Source organism: Rhipicephalus microplus, chromosome 1, assembly GCF_043290135.1.
Source record: "Rhipicephalus microplus isolate Deutch F79 chromosome 1, USDA_Rmic, whole genome shotgun sequence".
In the NCBI taxonomy this organism is placed as follows: domain Eukaryota; kingdom Metazoa; phylum Arthropoda; class Arachnida; order Ixodida; family Ixodidae; genus Rhipicephalus; species Rhipicephalus microplus.
This window is the reverse complement of record NC_134700.1, coordinates 270,116,575-270,136,972: the sequence shown is the minus strand read 5'-3', so window position 1 is coordinate 270,136,972 and position 20,398 is coordinate 270,116,575. Positions and strand designations below refer to the sequence as shown.

The 20,398-nt window shown below is 42.8% G+C and overlaps 1 protein-coding gene across 1 annotated transcript; it reads right to left on the bottom strand.

Moving 5' to 3' along the window:
* Nucleotides 1–6,538: 6,538 nt before the first annotated feature.
* LOC142817395 (alpha- and gamma-adaptin-binding protein p34-like) lies at nucleotides 6,539–19,711 on the bottom strand. The gene is made up of 9 exons (XM_075894415.1): nucleotides 19,501–19,711; nucleotides 19,219–19,406; nucleotides 16,772–16,871; nucleotides 16,320–16,409; nucleotides 12,060–12,128; nucleotides 10,730–10,798; nucleotides 10,050–10,145; nucleotides 8,857–8,906; nucleotides 6,539–7,023 (listed from the first exon to the last, which is right to left on the bottom strand). Exons 1-9 carry the CDS (start codon nucleotides 19,568–19,570, stop codon nucleotides 6,940–6,942), a joined length of 816 nt encoding a protein of 271 aa, XP_075750530.1. The 5' UTR covers nucleotides 19,571–19,711; the 3' UTR covers nucleotides 6,539–6,939.
* Between the last annotated feature and the right edge of the window lie 687 nt (nucleotides 19,712–20,398).

Genomic DNA, 20,398 nt, shown 5'->3' with positions numbered 1-20,398 from the left:
GCTGATGCCCATACTTAGAGCCCTCGAAGGCACGTGATCTGATGCGGCCTTTGGCTGACACGCAGTTGGAAGTGATAGAGGTACGATTCTGTAGATGCATCATGTCATATTCGATAAGTCTAGTCGTCGCAGCAGTGTTGGCGACAGGATGTGAGCTGTGATACCTCGGAATATACCGAAACACCACTCTATAGATATACTTGCGGCAAAGGTAAATAAAGTTAAAACTGGGCAACACTCCAAGTCACGTTGTGTAAGTTAAACTGTGTGCTTAAATCACGTTGTGTTTTAATCACGATGAACTTAACGATAATTGTGAAGGCTTTGTTCGTGTCATAAACTCCACAAGCGAATGGAGATATGCAGGCAACTAAACTGAGCGATGATTCTGTGTTCGTCATAAGGTGTCCGTGTCGATGGTTTTATAATAAAAGAAATAGCGCAATGATAGCCCATGGTGTATATGAGGAAAACCCACAACAAGTGTGCTCGTAAACTTAACCGAATGTGCGATTATTTGTGTCAAGACCAAGGCCATTACATGAGGTCACGATGTTATTGTTCCATAGCCTATTGTATCAAAGTTATTCCCATCTCTTGTTCAAAATACATGTTTTTGAAGGATTATGACATGTTTGTTGCTGTTGTCGTTATTCTTGTACCCTTGTGCCATTGGAGGGTTGTTTGTTTGCGCGAGCTCCACGACGAGCAATTCTGTGACAGAAAAGGAAGATGTTTCTAATGAGCCTAACTCTGGGTGCTCATCACACGGGTAACACACGACACCGATTTGAAGCATTCCATTCAGTGATGGCTTGGGCATTTGAAACTTCATCGCAAAATGTTCACGAGGAACAGTGTGCTGCGAAGCTACCCAAAGGTGCTACTTTCTTAATCGGTCTGGTTATCGGTGAGCCTTGTTACAGCGAGTGAGTTCTGCGGAATCCCGCAAGGTAGCGAATGCTTATGACTTTAAGAGAGAAATGACAGCCACACATTCTTAGCATGAACCCATGAGAAAATCCGCAATGATTTCTCGGAACAAAGATCTTCTATGAAGGAAAATTCGTCCTGGTTCCCGGACAAGGACGAATTTTTCTTCAACCAGAGCAATTTCGTTTACGTAGCCGCATTCTTTTCCCAATGTGGGATATAAATAGATAAACGAAGGAGAGAGACAGGGAGGTTAATCAAACAAGGACTTCGGTCACTGGGCTGCCCTACCGAACATGAAATCCATGGCAGAAAAATGGCTCACACTGTAAAATATATTCACTAAAAAAAGTCAGCCTAACTCCTGCAAGTCTGCTTTTTTAGCCCAGTGGCTGAGACACTTGACATTGGAGTGTGGTACAGTGGGTTCGAAACTCAGCGCAGCCTTGAAGTTTTCCTTTGTTTTATACGCCTATTAATCTTATGTGCGGAAATAACGTTGAGAGATGCACGTCCTGCAAGCCTGGGTTTTTAGTCCAGTAGGTAAGACACTCGCCTTTGGAGCGTGGAGCCTTAGGTTTGAAACTCAATGAAGCCTTGCAATTTTTTTTATACGGGAATTTCTTTATGGCGCATTCACAAGGTTCAGAGATAGTGATTATGTGCATGCCTGGGCGTTTAGTCCAGTGGTTAGGGCACTCGCCTCTGGAGTGTGACCCAGCAGTTTCGAAACTCAACGCAGTCTACAATTTTTATTTTGTTCTCTATATAAGTTTCTTCAGTGCAATTTGTATTACGTGACAGACAGATGGATGGATGGACAGGCATCTTTGATCATGTAGGTGGCTTCTATGGCATCGACGCACATAGAAGCTCCGCTCACAGTCTCCTTTTCGAGTAGTGTAAGTAAATCGAGTCATTAATAAATATTTATTAGTCGAGTAAGAAAACGGGTAATAGAGTGCAGGTAAATATGCATATGATGTCCCAAGGCTACAAACTGCAGGCTGGAGGTGATCAATAGGCGTGAAATTTATTGTAAGAAACTCCGTGATAGCGGCTCAACTTTAGTGTGACGTCACACCGTGCAAAGACGGACCTCCTGTGCGCGTAAGAGCCTCCCGAGCAGAAGCTTGCCCTGATGCTTTGGCTTTCCCGCAGTTCATGTCAAAAAGCAGTCGAAAAAGTTGGTGCTATTATCACCCTTGATAAGGCTGAAGTTTTGTCTGTCACAACTTGCAACGAAGAATATACTGTGCGTTTATAATGGAACATCCCGAGCTGAAGCTTCTTCTGGTGCGTTTGCTTTCCCGCAATGCATGCCGAAAAGCAGTCGAAAAAGTTGGGGCTCTTATTGCACTCTATAAGGCTCAACTTTTGTCTGACGTCACAACTTGCGGCGAGTGATATACTGTGCGTTTCTATTAAAGCCTACAGAAATGAAGTTTCCCCTGATGCGCTGGCTTTCTCGCAATGCATGTCAAAAAAAGCAGCCGAAAAAGTTGAGGCCCTTATCAACCCTGATAAGGCTCCACTTTTGTCTGGCTTCATCAGATTTTTCTAGCAGTTTTCGACATATGCGAAACGAAAAGTTGCAATATTAGGTCCACCGCTTCAAGGTGTGACGTCAGAAAGAAGTTCAGCCTTATCATGGGTGATAAGAGCCTCAAAATTTTCGGCTCCCTTTCTTTTTTTCTTTTTTGACATGCATTGCGCGAAAGCCAACGCACCAGGAGAAGCTTCTACTCGGGAGGCTCTAATATAAACATATAGTATATAATTCGTTGGACGGTGTGACGTCAGACAAAAGTTGAACCTTATCAGGGGCGATAAGAGCCCCAGCTTTTTCGACTGTTTTTCGCCATGCATTGCGGGAAAGCCAGTGCATCAGGCAAAGCTTCAGCTCCCAATATAAAAGAACACTACATCTTTCGTTGCATGGAGTGACGTCAGACAAAAGTTTACCATTATCAGGGGTGATAAGGGTCTCAAAATTTTCGGCTGCTTTTTTTTACATCCATTGTGGGAAAGCCAGTGCATCAGGGGAAGCTTCCGCTCGCGAGACTATTATAAACGTACACTACATCTTTCGTTTTCACAATGTGACGTCAGACAAAAGCTGAGCCTCATCAGATGTGATAAGGGCCTCATTTTTTCGGCTGCTTTTTTTACATGCATGCGGAAAAGCCAACGCACCAGGGGAAGCTCCTACTCGGGAGGCTCTAATATAAACATATAGTATATGATTTGTTGCACGGTGTGACGTCAGACAAAAGTTGAACCTTAACAGCGGTGATAAGGGCCTCAAATTTTTCAGCTGATTTTTGACATGCATTGCGAGAAAGCCAACACACCAGGCGAAGCTTCTACTCAGGAGGCTCTAATATAAACATACAGTATATCATTTGTTGGACGGTGTGACGTCAGACAAACGTTGAGCCTTATCAGCGGTTATAAGGGCCTCAAGATTTTACGCTGCTTTTTTTTACATACATCGCGGGAAAGCCGCGTTAACGTACCAGGGAAGCTCAGCTCGGGAGACTATAAACGTACAGACATCCTTCGTTGCACAGTCAGACAAAAGTTGAGCCTTATCGGGGGTGATAAGGGCCTGAACTTTTTCAGCTGCTTTTTTGACATGCTTTGCAGAAAAGCCAACGCGTCAGGGAAGCTTCAGCTCGGGAGACTCTTATATAAACGTACAGTATATCCTTGGTTGCACTGCGTGATGTTACAAAAAGTTCAGCCTTATCAGGGATGATAATGGCCTCAAATTTGTCGACTGCTTTTCGACATACATTGCAGGAAAGCCAGCGCGTCAGGGGAAGCTTCAGCCGGGAAAAAGGAAGGGAAGAAGAGGAACAGGGAGGTTAGCCAGTCCTTAAACCGGCTGGCTATACCCTGTGCTGGGGAAGAGGGCAAGGGAAGCAGGCTCACCAAATCAGAAACAAAAGGAAAGAAGGAATTGAGATCGTTTTCTTCATCAAAGTAAATGCCTTTGGCGTCTAAGTGCGTTCATTATCACACATATTCGTTACCTTGAGAACATTCTAGTAAGGTTTGTCGCGTCACTACGTAGTTGTCCGTCTACAGCATGAGCAACTAGCACATCTTGGAGATCATTTCGAAGTGGGAATATGTGTACCATGGGGTTTAAAAACGTAATAAGACTTGTAAGAAAATAGTAAAAGAAATATACATTAGTAGGGTCGGGTTTCACACCTGGGGCGTAACGGTTCAAAAGCGAGTTTTGACCATTCAGCTAAGCGTCAACGTTGGCCAGTAGAAAATGTGTTTTAACCATATGAGTACTCTGTGCCAGAGATAAAACGAAAACAAAAGAGAACACTTTCTGTCAAGACATTGCTGAAGTATTTCGTAATGTGGGTATAAAATCACCTTCCAGGAACATTATCATTCGAAGACACCAGGGAAATTCTGGCTTTGCAAAAATTTATTTTATTGCGATAGCAATTATATGGACACTATCGGCTGGGTTTTGCCGCTGGCGTCACCGTCATTCACCGTATATGTATACGTATGTATATATGAAAATGCAAGAAAAGTAATCCAGAAAAAAAGACTTCAGCGCGCGGAATCATATTGGACCTTAGAAATGCGAGTGCGAGGCGTTAGCCACTGAGCCACGAAGGAGCAGCTCCTTCAGCGTCAGAACAGCAAGCTATTTATATAGACCACTTACCGCTGGCGATGGCCACCTTGGGGGAACTATCGTGTTTTCAGCGTTACCAGCCAGATGGCGCAACGAGCGCGCGTCGCCTAGAGATACTGTATATGCTACCTTTAGGTTGCTCCCGTAGGAAGCATATCCAGGAACTCTAGTATGAACATTTGCAGTGGCACCATCTCGTGTCATCCATGCGAAAGCGGGTCGCCTGTGCATGGCCTCAGAGATGGCCTGTGCGAAGCGTGCGAAAACGTGCCACTACATGCTCGCTGTAGCGTTGTGGATAGCGGGCACCGAGACAGCAAGCATCATACTGTACGCTTTTATAAGGCGACAACCCTAAAGCGCCTGCGTGCGCTGCCGGGACCACTAGAGCATCGCTTAGAGAGAGCTCGCACCATCGAGTTAACGCACTTTACCCTTCTCGTCGCATCCGTGCGCCATCAGAAGCGGAGAGGGCGCAAGCGGCTCGGCACGGTGTGTGTGCCAAGCACAGAACAGCTATATATGTACTGCGCTAAGTAGGCGAAGCGCTGCACGCAACTAACCAGTAGACGATCGGCTCCCCTGCGGCTGACCGCGTCTCAAGAAAGCTGTGTCTGTTTTCGCTTAGCAGCAGACCGCGGTACACATTTATAGCGGACAGCCACTTATGTCCGTTCCATCGCTATGCCAGTCGCTGCGCCGGCTGCGTATCCCGGACTCCGCAGTAGTTTCGAAATCCTTCTTGATGTCGCCACTGCGTGATAAGGGACTCAACTTTTTCGGCTACTTTTTTTAACATGCATTGCGGGAAAAACAACGTTTCAGGAGAAGCTTCAGCTAGGGAGAGACTAATATAAGCGTACAGTATAACCTTCGTTGCATAGTGTGACGTCAGACAAACGTTGAGCCTTATCAGGGGTGATAATGGCCTGAACTTTTTCGGCTGCTTTTTTGACATCGGACAGCCACGCGAGAGTGCCGATCATTTCTGAAAATTGGAGAAGAGGAAGAAATTGCTTTCTGGTGGGCACTTCAAGCCATGGAGGAAGTGCCTGAAGCATGGAGCTCCATGCTTCAGGCACTATTTGCTGTAGCACTGAATTTCTTCCTTCTTCAGCGGCGATGGTGCACGTAAAGAATTGGTACTTGCATGGTGATTAATGCCTACTACGTTTAGTGCTCAATAGCGATGTTTTACTGTAACAAGCTTTCAACGTGTGCGTGGGTGGTGTACACAAGCGTTCCTCTTCAGAGAAGGGGGGCGAAGGTTAGTCGCAGCGCCCCCTCCCTATCATGACAATGTATGGCGTTACCTTTGCACCTCGTAGAGTTAGTGTATATGCTTATAGTACAGCAACTCTAGCACTACCTCCCCCTCCCCCAAAAAAAGCACGCCTATGTCAGTGAGTTCACGTGCACGCCACTAGAACTTCATGCCGGCTAGTTTGTTCAATATCCTTCAATGTTTTATGTCTCTGCTTCTGTATAGACACCTGCTTTTTGTTTATTTGTGATTATTTTGTAGGCTTGTTGCTTCCGCAGTTTTCTTTCTCTGTGTGTATCGTAAAAAGGCTCATTTGTGCCCCAAACACATAGGTAGCTGCCCCAAAAGCAGATTTCGCCCGCTCCAATGGCTGCTTCGAAATGCTGGAAGGCAATCCCACCACTGCTATTGGCTGGTGAAGCCAATGGGTAGCACGGATAGGGTGCATGATGGGCATGCCAGTTTCCAGAGAGTTAAATGTCACCTCATATAGTTTATGGCTTATTGCTCAATGTGGCAGTTTTTAAAAACTAATTATGTTCAGTATTTCTTTTAGTTAATTTCTGCCTGAGAACAAGGTTGAACTCCCCACTTAGAGTGCCCAAGCTTTCAACTAGACTGAATATCTCAGCAGCAGAAATTTAGTTCAGTTTAAGGATCATACAAACTGCGCCACACAACAGTGCTGTATTTTAGTGGCCAGGGCAAGTATACAGGCTCATTGAATAATTTATCACAAAAGCCTAGCTTTACATAAAGGATGCTTGAGACACAGAGGATAAAAAAAAATACGAAGTTCTGCTGTCTTTTAACTGAAACTTTGACAGCATGTCTAACATAGATATACACAACTACAAAAAAAATAAATGAGCTATAACAAGCAACAAAAAAAAACCCCATCAAAATGCCAAACAAAAGTGTATTCCCATGTTAACTGTTTGCTGTCGTTGCACTGCTCATCATGAACATTATGAACATGTTCCAACTTGGCCCAGTTACCAGTTCACACACAAGAAAAATGCTTATTTTTTCCTCTAAGCTTTGCATATTTATATACATCGCTAGCTTGCTACTTCTCTGCTTCATCTTCAGAGCTGAGGCCACATACTTCATCTTCTTCACCGCCAAATGCTCTCCAGAACTGGATGGCAACCTGCGATTTAAAAGTTTGAAGTTTATTTCCATAGGTAGGTAAATTCAAGACACGAGTGAACACAGTATGGCCGCTTAGCCAAAGGCTACTAGTTGTGGGGCCGCTTACAAATATGTAAAAATATATACAAATGTGTAATAGGCAAGTCACAGTGCCAAGTTACACGAAAACAGACATCAACATGCAAGAAAGCATATAAATATGGCAGGCAGTTCCTGAGAATAATATTTTGCATGAAATCAAATATTTACACATTTAAAAATAAATACATCATTTTAGATAAAATTATCTGTTTCACAATTTTATACCAATGAATTCAACTATCTAATCTGTAAACACCAATTTCTTGTCGCTGGCATATTAAATTTACCAAAAGTTTTGTTTCGTGTTGTTCGGGCCCGCATATGTAATACTATAGACATATCAAAGGAATGATTGTCACTTGCTATGATATTACCGTATTTACTACACTTATTTTGGATAAAGAACCGAATGAAAGTATATGTAGTTACCACGATGAATGCTCTCATTGCTAGATAGTGAGAACTTTTTTCAACAATCTGCCATATCCTTTTGAAGGTGCCTGAAGTTTGCAGGCAACTTTATAAGCACTGAAAAAATAGTCTATCATTTATGCAGCACGGAATTTTTGCTGGCTGTTCTTTATTACGTCTTAAAATTTCTATTAAGTGTAAGTAGTGTTGACACTATTATGACAAACTGTATCAATTTTGCATGCCAATAAGAGACTACTTGCATAAGCATATTCCATTTTAGTAAATGTCTCCATAATATTCAATTCTTTTATTGCAGGAACTGTTGTATCTTCTTCAGGTGCGAATTATGATTCACTGTCTATAAATGTGTCAAGTTCACATAGCATAATTTCAAGGCACTCAGTATTACATTACGAGAAATAAAATGAAGCGATGTGTGGTTTTGAGCGATTTTTAAGTCATTATATTGTAGTTAATCATAATGTGTAATCAAATATTTTATTTTTTTGCGGTCAGTCACAGTCTATTTGGTCACGAAAAAATGAAATCATAAGCACCAAATGTGTGCACAAGTAGCTTTTGGTTGCACATGTTTGGAAAAAAGAAAAGTACTACTAGTACTTTTTACCTTGGTCCTGAAGCGCAGCACGTCGAACACCTCAGTACCTTTACCAAAGTGATCGATTACAGCGGTACGCAGCATGCTGATGTTTAAGTCGAGAGATACTGACTATGGAGAAGATTCAATCCATCCAACGAGCAATGTATACTGCTTATTTTTACACCATAAGTTGACACAACTAGCATAAACAAGTTGAGTACACCAGCATAGCTACTGCCGTTAAATGGTTAATAAATACTGGCATTTAGTCTGAGATAGGTTGCTGCAAAACACGGGTATCTACATGCATTGGTGGTAATGGAGGCTATTCAGGCATTGTGCAAGGCTACTCAGCACTAAGGTGACATTAAAGCAATCGGATATGAATACATGTCCAACCACAGAGCCACTAAAGTGGGAGCAGTAAACCTGCTCTATCCTACTTTATCAAAACTATGCTCTATCAAGCTGGCTACAAGACCAGTTTGTGAAGACATTTAAGCAAGCTTTTGTACAGTGCTGGGCTACCGCTAATTCAAGGTCGCTTGAGAAGTTTACTTCAAGCAGTCATGCGAGATGGCAACTGCAATGGGCCACTTCACAGACAACCTTGTAAGGAAAGTCTATCTGCAAGGGCTGCTGCTTCTTTAATGGGAGGTAGAACATTTTAACAAGCACTATAAGCACGATTACTGAGAGGAAAAAATGAGCTGTACAAAAGCAACTAAGTCTTACTTTCTCTGCAAACTTCTTCCGCTCCTCCCCCGAAAGCTTGTCAGCTTGGACTGTGGGGAAGAAAATGGTTTCCATAATGAAAAGCTCACTAACAGCGTCTTTTTTTATGCACGAAACATAGAATTAACAGGCGTGGAATCGACACTGTGCTGCTTAGATATTGCAAATTGACACTTCACAAGGCACAAATGCAGCAGCTACAGTTTTTAATGTTGGTTTGGGCTGTTGAGCTTGATGAAATTAGACTTCAATGCAACATGCTTCAGCTGACATATCATGACATTACAGTTTTCTTGCTCTTTCGTTTAAGTGACTGCACAAGAAAGCAACAATGCTAATGCAGCTGTCTAACATGAAATCTTACTGAGGAATGCTGAGGTAAGCAAGACACTCACAGGGTGTGTTACTGAGTTTTTGTGGCTAATCTTTTTGGACAGTCCAAGTAAAGCTTAAGCTACTAGCCAACACTTTTCATAGATACTATATCCAATCATATACTGCTTTTTTTCCCAGCAATATTACGGTCAGCAAATGTTAACGATTGGTATGTTGATGGAAGTGTATGTGATTCCTGAAGCGCTCGTGCTATTTTGGCTTGATAGCATTATTTTGTGTTTACACTATGGTTTAAGTCGTGTGCATGGTACTGCGACAGGGGCTGACCCAGAAATTTTGCAGCGGAGGGGATTAGCTGATTGGAAATGGCGGTCGGATTATGGGAGAACCCGCTGGATTACGGTCGGGACCTCAGTAACCCCCCTCTCGCACATACTATACACTCTAAAAGAGGGATTGAGAAGTAGAAAACACAGGCAGCAACCAGAACTTCCAGATTTGATAATTCAAACCACTGAGATAGTTCCTGTTATGATGTACACAACATTGTTATCAAGATTCCTGGTTCAGTTTTGCTTTGCAGCAACACCAGACGCTCCTCGACGTGTTAAACAACAGTGTGTCATACAGAAGAAAAATTATCTTTGTTAACTACTGACAGTAATGCTTTTCTCGAATCTAGAGCGCTGCACCTTGTGTGTGTACTCTTGCTTATTTCCTCAAGATGTGCTGAGACACTGACTTTCTAATAGCAAATGTGGCACAAGCAATTAAAAATTAAAATTGCAAGGCAACCTCTCTCAATGGCACAATGGCTCATATTCATACTTGCACAGATTGACGAAAAGTTACTGTACCTTTCATATCCTTAAATTTGGCGAACAGCTCCTCAAAGCTCACATCATCGCCGTCTGATGCCATGGCTTCGGAAAACAGTTTGAGATCTGTGCTGGCTGCAATGAAAAATTTCTTAGTCAGATTTATGGACAAATGTTTCTAAAGAATTTGAGGAACACTGACACAAAAAGTTTGTCTAGTTTTTTTCAGCTACAAAAGTAGCTAACGACCCACTCATAATGGCTCGAAACCTTGTTTGCTCGAGTGTGCAATGAGTAATTATGAGGACAAATTTTTATAGCACCCAGTTTCAGTTTCAGAGAGTGCAGAGAGAGGCAGGACATAGTAGAGTTCATTGGTAAACACGGCTGTCCAAGTGAGCACATGAGACAGTGACACACTAACCATGCGTGGTATTGCACACGTGTGAAAACAGAGAGGGCACACAAGAAGCATGGCTGCCAACACGAGCTCGTGACGCAGCTGGTTCGTCGACGTTTGCACTAAAACCAAGTTGATGTAAGTGTGGCAACATACTCTGTTGTGCATGCAGGTAGGCGGCACTTTCTTCAATGCCGATTTCAAATTTGTTGTAAGCTATATTACCCATTCATATTTTGTATGTATATCCACACCAATATGCTTAGTTATAACACCTTCAAAATATTGTGTCTGTATTTCCATAAAGAAAAAGACACACCTTCTCCACTGTCCCCTGAAGGTAATCTCGTATGCTGGTTCCCTGCTCTGCTTGGTCCTGGAACTTCACCTGAGCAGTAAGGTAAGTCACTAAGCAACAAGGCAACAAGAAAAAATCACGCAGAAGAATTTTCTCTGAGGAGCACAAAAAAGTTACAAACCCAAACAGCAGATAAACAATTATTAGTTATAATCTAAAGCCAATGGGAACAAACACCCCAACGAACTCTCTGGTGACCTTCATCAATATTCTAACAAGTAATGAAATGATGGAGCCTATAACTTTTAAAAAAGTAATGACTCTTGTTCAAGCAATCTAGTTCGATGTTGTGAGTGCAGCAAGATAGCGACAGACTGGGAACACGAGGAACGAGAGGTCAAGCCGACACTTTGTCATCAAACCAAATAAGCATAAGTGTGCTTATCTTCAAATTTGTTGGCTCTTTCTTTTATATGCAATGTTTCAATTTATTTTTTTTATTTACAGAATACTGTCAATCCCCACATGGAGATTATTACAGTGGTGAGCATCACTGTCACAACTTTTGACGTTTGAATCACGAAAAAGCAGAATAATAAAGAACACATAATCACTGAACATACAACAATCATACATTGTTATTTGAACGATAACCAAGTACGAAGTACACCAGTGGTACACCAACAAAAAACAGGAGTCGAGAAAAAACGAAGCACAGAAAGAAGAAAACACAGATTGAGTATTGTTACCAAGAAACCGTATTAAACAATAAATATGTGCAGACAAGTGTTTTAGTATGGCAATCGGAAACAGGAAGGACTGCGTGAAGAAAAACAGGTGATCACTGTACATGCTAACTAGGTTAGAATAGATCAGTGCCTTCAATTAGTTTCGTAAAGTTCTCTAATGTTGGCTGCTGTGTAATGACTAGATTCAGTTTGTTCCATTCTCGAATTACGCGTGGGAAGAACGAATAGGAAAAAGTATTATAACTAAATGAGTATTTTTAGAGTTCCCATGCATGGCTTCACCTCGTCGGTCTTTACAAACACGGTCTTTACCAACACATTTTACCAACACTGTAGCACATGCATGCAAATGTTAGAGCACAACAAGTTTCATGTAGATACAATCTTCCTGCATTTACTAGTATACAACACATTACAAAAGTTATATGTAAACTTAAAACTTTAGGATAAATCAAAAGTTTTGCTGCAAAAGAAATCACAATATGGTACAGTTACACTTTAAGGAACATGCTGTGGGGTGCAACTTCAAGAGTGCTGCAGTGTTGCGTGCTACAGCAGATGCCACCAGCACGCAAAAGACAATTACACATGGTTCTCCTTGCCTTTCATTTCAAGCTGAGGCCATGGATGTGCATGGAGCGCTTCAACAATCCTTCTGACCCCTGTTGCATCTGCGATTGGGACGAAAAATATTCTTATTGTTCTTGTTTAACAAAACTACATGCAGAGCAAAACTACAAATTGTTTACAAAAGAGAATATTAGCAAAAAAAAAAAAAAACGCCAGGCTTGCACGGAAGTCCCAGCACAGTCACAGCGAAAGCTAGCAGAACAACCTTTCAGAGCCTTTTTTAAACAAACACACATTGGGTAACTGCTGCAAGCACATTTGGTAGATACCCACTACGGTATTAATAATAAAAATTTTAGGGTAGTAGGCCGACATTTGCTGTGCTCTTTTTCGTCATTTTTCTGAGAAGCGTGGTATCTGCTAAACACTTGCAAGGAATTTTGTGCCAATTGTACATGCAGCGGCTGACGCGACGAGGAATTACACCTGAAGTAGGTATGCGCCACAGTTAATAGCTGAACAAAAACAAGCTTTTGTAATGGGTTGGAACATTGGACGAACCACTCATTACGCTATTCGCATTGTGCAACGACTAGTTGTTCTTTTACTGTTTTAAAACGCAATTGCTTTCCCGACATCAAGCCTGCCCAAGGCAAGTTTGCCAACAAGTCCCAAGCATCGGTGTGGCTCAGTGGTAGAATACTGGGCTGGCACCCAACGAACCCAAGTTCGAGCCCCACTGTGTCATTGGTACTAGGTTTTATTTTTCCAATTTTGTGCGGAAGTAGTTACAGACACCGGCGGGGACAGCGGACAACCACAGCGCCACGCATGACCCGAGTTTTGATTTCATAACAGTTTTCGCTGTAAAAAATGTTTCTGAAACTGTGGTCAATTTTGTGGCATGAAAGCATTATATTAGTGTAAAAATTTAACAAAGTGGAAATGCACTTTTGCCAACTTAGTGAGTACTGAAATATTGGGGCACACCGTGGCAGGGGGAGGAGGCAGAAAAAAATTGTTTCTAGTGAACCCTGTGATTGGTCAACAGTATCAATGTAATCTGATATAGTCACTCCAAACAGTTACTCCAACATTTCTAGAATATTTTTTCAATCCTTTGAAGTGAAATTGCAGAAAAGAAAAGTTCGTATGTGGTGGCTCACAGCATAGTAAAGTTGTTGCTATTTCAAACGCTACGAACTTCAGTGGATCGCTTGCCTCGCACCAAACACACTGTTTGCAGTACCTACCAGTCGATATCGTCAGTTTCCGATTTACCAGCGTGCTGGCCAATGCATCCTTGCTTCCACGTGCCTTGCAAACTAAACACCTTGAAAGACATTGCTTGGTGCTTAGATAATTGAAACTGCTTCAAAATGCGCTTCCTAAGTTATGCTGATATCCATTACTCAACCGGATTCAGTACTACACGTGAGCACAAGGCACTCGCAGATCAAAACTGTAGTGCAGTAGCACCAGCAGGGCTTGTGCGCTGCATAGTTATTGCGAGCACAACGGGCCACCATAGTGATGGTCTTGTTACGAAATGAGTGGCTCCCAAACCGTAAGAGAGAATGCCACTTTATTCTGCGGTCATGGCGAACTATCTGTTCTGCTGCCCTCGCGTGCTCTGTGTTCTCGGCTTTCTCCTCTTCCCTCCTGGCGCCGCACGTTCTAGTTGCTCCATACCGTTTCATTTTTCAACATCATCCGGGGCAGGCCAAGGTGAATCAGAGGCTTCGAGCAAGCAAATCTTTTGCACATGGCGATTCACAACTGAACCGTTGGCGAGACGGATGCAGCAGGCGTGCACAATGTTATCTCTCTTTGGCAATACCTTAAGCACTCTGCCCAGTTTCCACTACGTCACTGGTGCCGTATCTTCTTGCAAGAGCACTACATCACCAACTCGGAGCTTTGTTGTTGGGCATGTCGAGCAATTGTGTGCCGACCCCAGCAATAGCAGGTACGCTTGTTTCTATCTCTTCTAAAGTTCCGCTGTTAGAAGCTGGCGATGACGAGCCTTTCGTTGCAGATCGACAGATACGTGAGGCTCTGATGGGCAGACCTGTTGTGGCAATGATATGCTGTGTTTACCCAGCCAGAAATACAATGGAGTTAATGGTTATAGCTCGTTAGGCTCACTTCCAAGATAGGTGAGCGGTCTGCTGTTGATCGCAGCTTCAACCTCACACAGCACTGTTGTGAGGCCTTCCATTTTAAGGCTACTGTGTCAGAGTGACTTCTTGAGCGCGTTTTTTGTGGTACGAATAAGGCGCTCTTACCATCCACCCCACCACGGAGCGCGTTCTGCGATGAACTTCCATTGTATTTTGATCTCCGCGGGGTACTCGCCAAGCGCAGTTAGCGCAGATGCAAACCATCTAGCACAACTCCGAAACTCTGGGCGTTGTCAGAGTACACAACTGAGGGTACACTGTGGCGTGCGAGGAAAGGACCAAAAGCGAGCAAAGTTGTAGTGATGGTCATGTCTGATTTTAGCTCAAGGTAAATGGCACGTGTGGCGGCACACGAAAACCAAAGTAAACTCTTTGTTGGACCGCTTGCCGACTTCCCGTACAGCAGTGAGCAGTAATCGAGCCCAACGACCGTGAAGGGGCTGATTTCCGCTATTCTTTCACGAGGAAGTTGGGCCATGGGTGCTGCCTCCACTGTAATTTTCCAGCGTTTGCACATTCTACATTGAAAAATGATCCTCTTCACGGTTTGACGCTCTCTCAATAACCAGAAACACTCTCGAAGCTCACTGAGGGTTGCTTCAGCACCACTGTGGATTGTACGCATATGTGCTGCGGAAACAAGCAAGCTGTGAGCTTATGGTCACTTGATAGTAAGATGGCGTGACGAATGTCTTGTTCAGAGTGAAGCTCTTGGAGTCACCCACTGACGTGAAGGAGGCCGTCCTTATCCATAAATGGGCACAAACGAAGTACAGGGGATGATGAAGATAACGGCAGACCTTTCTGCAGCGCTTGGATCTTGATTGGGAACGAGTCTTCCTGCATTATATGCAACCAATAATGCTCAGCTTGAAATAATTCTTCTGCTGTCAGAGGACCATACACTGATGGGAAGTGTCTTTCGCGGCGGCTGAAATGCTGGATCCATGCTCTCTTAGTAGTCTTGCTAAAGAACTGTAGTTTTTCAGGGGCACGACACCGTGGCGAAAATTAATGGCGGATGAACAAACGGATGTAATTTCTGCGAAAAATCCTCAATCATTCTTCAGTTGCTGCGGTTTGGAGAACAGTATTTTTTTGTTAGATTCGTTGACGTCTATACCTTTGTAGGACCTGATTTTGTCACACAGCTACGTTGAGCCATGCCACCACTTGGACGATTTGGTAAGATCCGAGAGTCGCACATCCGATCAACAGGTCTTATGATTATTTGCAATTATATCAGTACTGTGGCACGTTTTCTTTCCTTCAAAATTTGGTTGAGGCAGCTCATTAAAAAATTAATGGCTGCGATCATATAATCGAGAAGACGGGTCGGAAATCGGGAGAGCTGAAAGTATGCCAATAAGTGAGGCAAACATGTGAACACACCTTCAAATGAACAATATTGCAATGTGCATTTTTTAATTTTAATTCTTGTTTCATTCGATTTTCGCCCACAAAGCCTGTCAGGAATGTTCCCCGCAAACTTCGCCTCATTGTTCGAGAAGGTTCGCGATTGTTGTAGGTCGTTCTGTCAAGATTGGACGCAAGACCCGAGCATTCGAGATTATCGCAGAGCTTGCGCGAAGACTAGTTATAAGGCCGGAATATTCGACGGGACATGTATAAGTGCAGAAGCACTTCACCACTTCTCATTTGATTGACGGCCGACGCTCGGTTCCCCACTATCAGTGCCAGTGTGCATCGCTGTAATCTGACCATCCATTTACCGGCTACAGGTAAGGCCAAATAAACAGATTCACTTTACACAAGCCACCTCTTCCTTCGTCAGCGTCACAACCCCGTAACAATATGTGAGGGAGGTTCAGACATGTTCAAAAGCTAGTTTTTTTATAGCTGATGAAACACGAGTGGCAAAATACATAAAATCCTGTGAAGATCTGTTAGAGTCTTGGAAATCGATACATTATTGACTACATAAGAGTTCCCACACCTATGCGGTTAATGTGTGTGGGAACTAATATTAACCACATATATATGATATTTTGTACATTATGTAAGTGCACCCACACAATATATTGCAATACTTCTCTCTTTCAAAATTCTGTGTCAGTACATTTAAGTATATTTCAAAACCTGAGTTACCTTCCTCATCGCCCTCATCATTTGGCTGAGTTTCAATCAACTCACAGCTCCGTTCCACACACCACTCCAACACTTGCTGTCTTGAGAGCCCTGAAATAGATTCGTATATCTCAAAATAAAAGATCGCTTCCCATCAGTTTAAGCTGTCCGAGATTTAAAACAATATAGTTCATTAAAGCATGCTGCAATGCTTTGAAAAATTTGATGCCGGTACTATAGCATACTCAAATATTCTACTTCACTATACCAGCAAAATAGATTATACAGTTAACATGAAACAGCATTATGACTACCGAAAGAAATTTCGCTAGCATGAAAAGCATTCAAAATGCATAACCTCACATGTTGGGTTAGAAAATAAATATTAGTTTTGATATATTGATGTCCATTACAATGAAACAAACGTCTATAAATTAAAGAGAATCACAATCAAAGCTGTTATCACTGCTTGCCTTGAGGTTCTGCAGCAGATGGGCAGCGGCCACAAACCAGAAGCACAACGTCACAACGACATTTGTCTATCCACTTGTCTGCCTGCTCCAAGGTGTCTTTCTAAGTCACAAAAAAAAAGTTGATTTTTCTGGTACAATTATTCACCTTTCTTGCTGTCTAAAAGTGTTTCTGCATTCTTTTGTGAAACATACCACCATTATGAACAATACACATAATAAGAAATGATGCACAGGTGCATCGCTACACCCTCTTCATAAAGCTTACATCATATTTAGCTATAAAAGTATCAACCTCCATGGCACACAAGGGGAACCAGTAGTGCTTGTTCTAGTCATCAGTATGCTAACACATACAGCATTTGTAATGTTTCAATGTGTACGCATTACCCGGTTATATTCCTAGAGAGAAGTATGTGAGTACGTGTGTTCAATAGTGTGACATAAAACATGATTGATATGTGAGGTTTAACGTCCCAAAACCACCATATGATTATGAGGGACGTCATAGTGGAGGGCTCTGGAAGTTAGGACCTCCTGAGGTTCTTTAACATGCACCCAAATCTGAGCACAAGAGCCTACAGCGTTTTTGCCTCCATCAAAAATGCAGCTGCGGCAGCCAGGATTCGATCCCGCGACCTGCAGTGTGACATAAAACAAGATGTCTGCCCAAGCCAAATAAAGGGTTTCATTTAATTTACCTATAAAACCGTATAAAACACCTGCAGTTGCCAAACTAGGCAGCATGATGAGAAAACATGATAGTACAGCTGCCACAACAAGTACCCATAACATAGAGACAGTGCAGAAAAAGCGTAGGCCACTATATGGAAATAAGCACACCTAGACAGCGCTGTACATATAGGCTACCATAGTTTTGCAACAAGAAGTAATCGCACCATATATTCGCAACTGAATGGAACTCGGCTACTGCAATTGCCGCCACAAATATATTATGCAGCTACTTCAAAACGAAAGCAGGGTCGCACAGGTACCACAACAGTCTTGCTAAAACAAGTAACCAAACCATACAGAAGGTGCAGAAACAAAGTGGGCCTTTATACGAGGTTGCAGGTTTTGTAAATAACACTAAAATACTCATATACACCATCTTACAACACCCAAGCACAAAGCTCTCACTCAATCTCGATATTTAGTTGTTCTTGTTTAGCTCCAAGTTGAAAAATGTTCCCTGTCTGATATGGGACAGATTATCAACCTTCACGATGTTAAAGGGACACTAAACAGTAACAACGGCTAGGTTTATATCAATAACTTGCACTCTGAGAACTCTAATGCCATATGTTTCACTACCGTTAGTTCGTTATTAGCAGAGAAAATCAAGGTTGACGTATCCTTTCTGAATTTCGCATCAAAATATACATGCGTGACGTGGAATATTTCAAAATGTATTCTTCGTATTTTTGTGTCATTGGCTAGATGCATTTTTCAGAAACATTGTATGCTAGGCCTATGGCACCTACAGATGCCAATGTGCTTCAATCTTATTGATTAGAAGCTATGTGAGACCCAGTAGACACCTTTGAAATTTGTGATATCACGGTGCTTATTGCAGAAATCTGAAGGTAGCTTCGTGCGCTTTCTCGCTTACCAAGCATCCTGTCGTGGCAAGAGTGGCGTTTTCGGGATAATGGAACAGTACTTTACAAATACGCAAGAAATCGTTTTGCTCTTTAGCGTCCTTTCAATGAGCAATTAATGTGACTCATGAGTGCATACTAAAGCACAAAAGAAAAATACAAAGCAGACCACACTACCTTGCAAAAAAATTGCGTTAGACTCCCTTACCTCATGCATCTATATTTTACATTCACAGAAGCCAAATGAGCAGCAACGAGCAAATACAATGAGTTTGTGTTAAACTGACCCTTTGAATGCCTTGTGCAAGCACTTTTGTCTTTGTAGGTCTCATTCGAAGGTGTGCAGAGTTTAGCTAAGTACCCACCAACATATGGAAGCCGGTGTGGTTGTAGGCCAATATGTATGTTGCAAGCCACATATGTGCGCCAGTGCGGTTGTGTTAATTAAAAAAAATGATGCTGCTGTAATTAAGTACTCTACTTTTTGCAGCTGTAACTAAGCACTCTGCGTAATTAAACACCCCCTTCACTCCCCCCCCCCCCTTTATTTAAATCCTGGCAGCGTTCGGACACGCTTTGCTGCGCCGCAACCTAATACGGGGTTGAGCTTCCCATTCGCATCTACTGTTGGGTGCTCTGGCAATTTTCGCAACGCGCCGTCACTTGTTTTGCCATTTGCGAGTGAAAATCTGCCGGTTCTTATATTTTCTACGGTAGTTTCTACAAAAACGCGCCAATACTACTTTCTATGAGCACTATCTTAACGCAGTACGCCGAACTACAAGCTTGCCGGCCGAATTACAAATAGTGGAGTCAGTCTGCGGCCAAGCTAAATGCGAAGACGCCCACCTGGTTTGGGTTGAAAAGTACTATAAGACCATGAATGTTTTCGGCACTGTCGTCGTAGTCAACTACGGACGCTGACGTTGTGTGGAGGTAGATGGTTGCAGTGTAGTACTTGGTTTCAACTGCCCATGGGAAAGCTTTGACGCCCTCAGAAACATCGACAGGTGAAACCGATGGAGAGTCGACGATTTCTGAAACCGAGGAAGTAGAACATTAGACATGCATTCCAGCACTATCTCAGAGGCCCACTGACAATTGCCCACGAAAACTACTGGCAAAACTAACCTTTTACAAGACCATCCGTGCTGTCATCACAGCAGCTAACGATTAGACATCCGTCCAGTCTTCCATTCATTGCTTTGCTTTGCAGCTGGCTTTCACAACATTGGCGAACTACAAGCACACGCTTTAGTGAAGTTCTTTATTTTATCACAGAGCGCCAGCAATGGTCATAAGGGTGGATAAAGTGACGACAAACACTTCGTTAGCTTCGCGGCGACGGACAATTGCAAAGGTAACGACGACGCAACATTAGGCTTGACTTGCTTTGGCTCGTTGTGGTTTTGCATGCAAAGTAAGCGCAGTGGCAAAAAAATTATTATACAAAGTATATATGTAGCGCTTTTTTCTGCTTTTAAATGTCACACAGATTTCCTGAAAGCTTGTTGAAATAATATTTAAACGCTCAAGTTTTATGGTGTTTAAAGTTTGACGTAAAGTTCGATAACAATAGCGGCCATGTTTGTAGGGGTAGAACAACACCACCACCACCACCACCACCACCACCACCACCACCACAACCACCACCACCACCACCACCACCACCACCAACAACAACAACAACAACAACAACAACAACAGCTGCGATACCCCCCCCCCTTTTTTTTTTGTAGTCCATATTCCCTTTTAAAATCTAAATTTCGCATAGGTTACAAAGGGGCAGTGCAAAGGAAGTTTCTCAAAGGCATTTCTCAAATTTTGTCGTTTTGTTTTATGATCATTGTCGGGGGCACAGGCGGAATTTTTTTAGGGTAGGGGGGCACTTTCTTGATTTGAAAGTTGGGTGTGAGAGCACTTCCCCAAACGGTTATTTCTCGCTATGTATGCCATGCCCCCCCCCCCCCAAAAAAAAAAAAAATCAAGAAAGAGGGGCGGCCCAAGGTGGTTAAACCTCTTTGGGGTG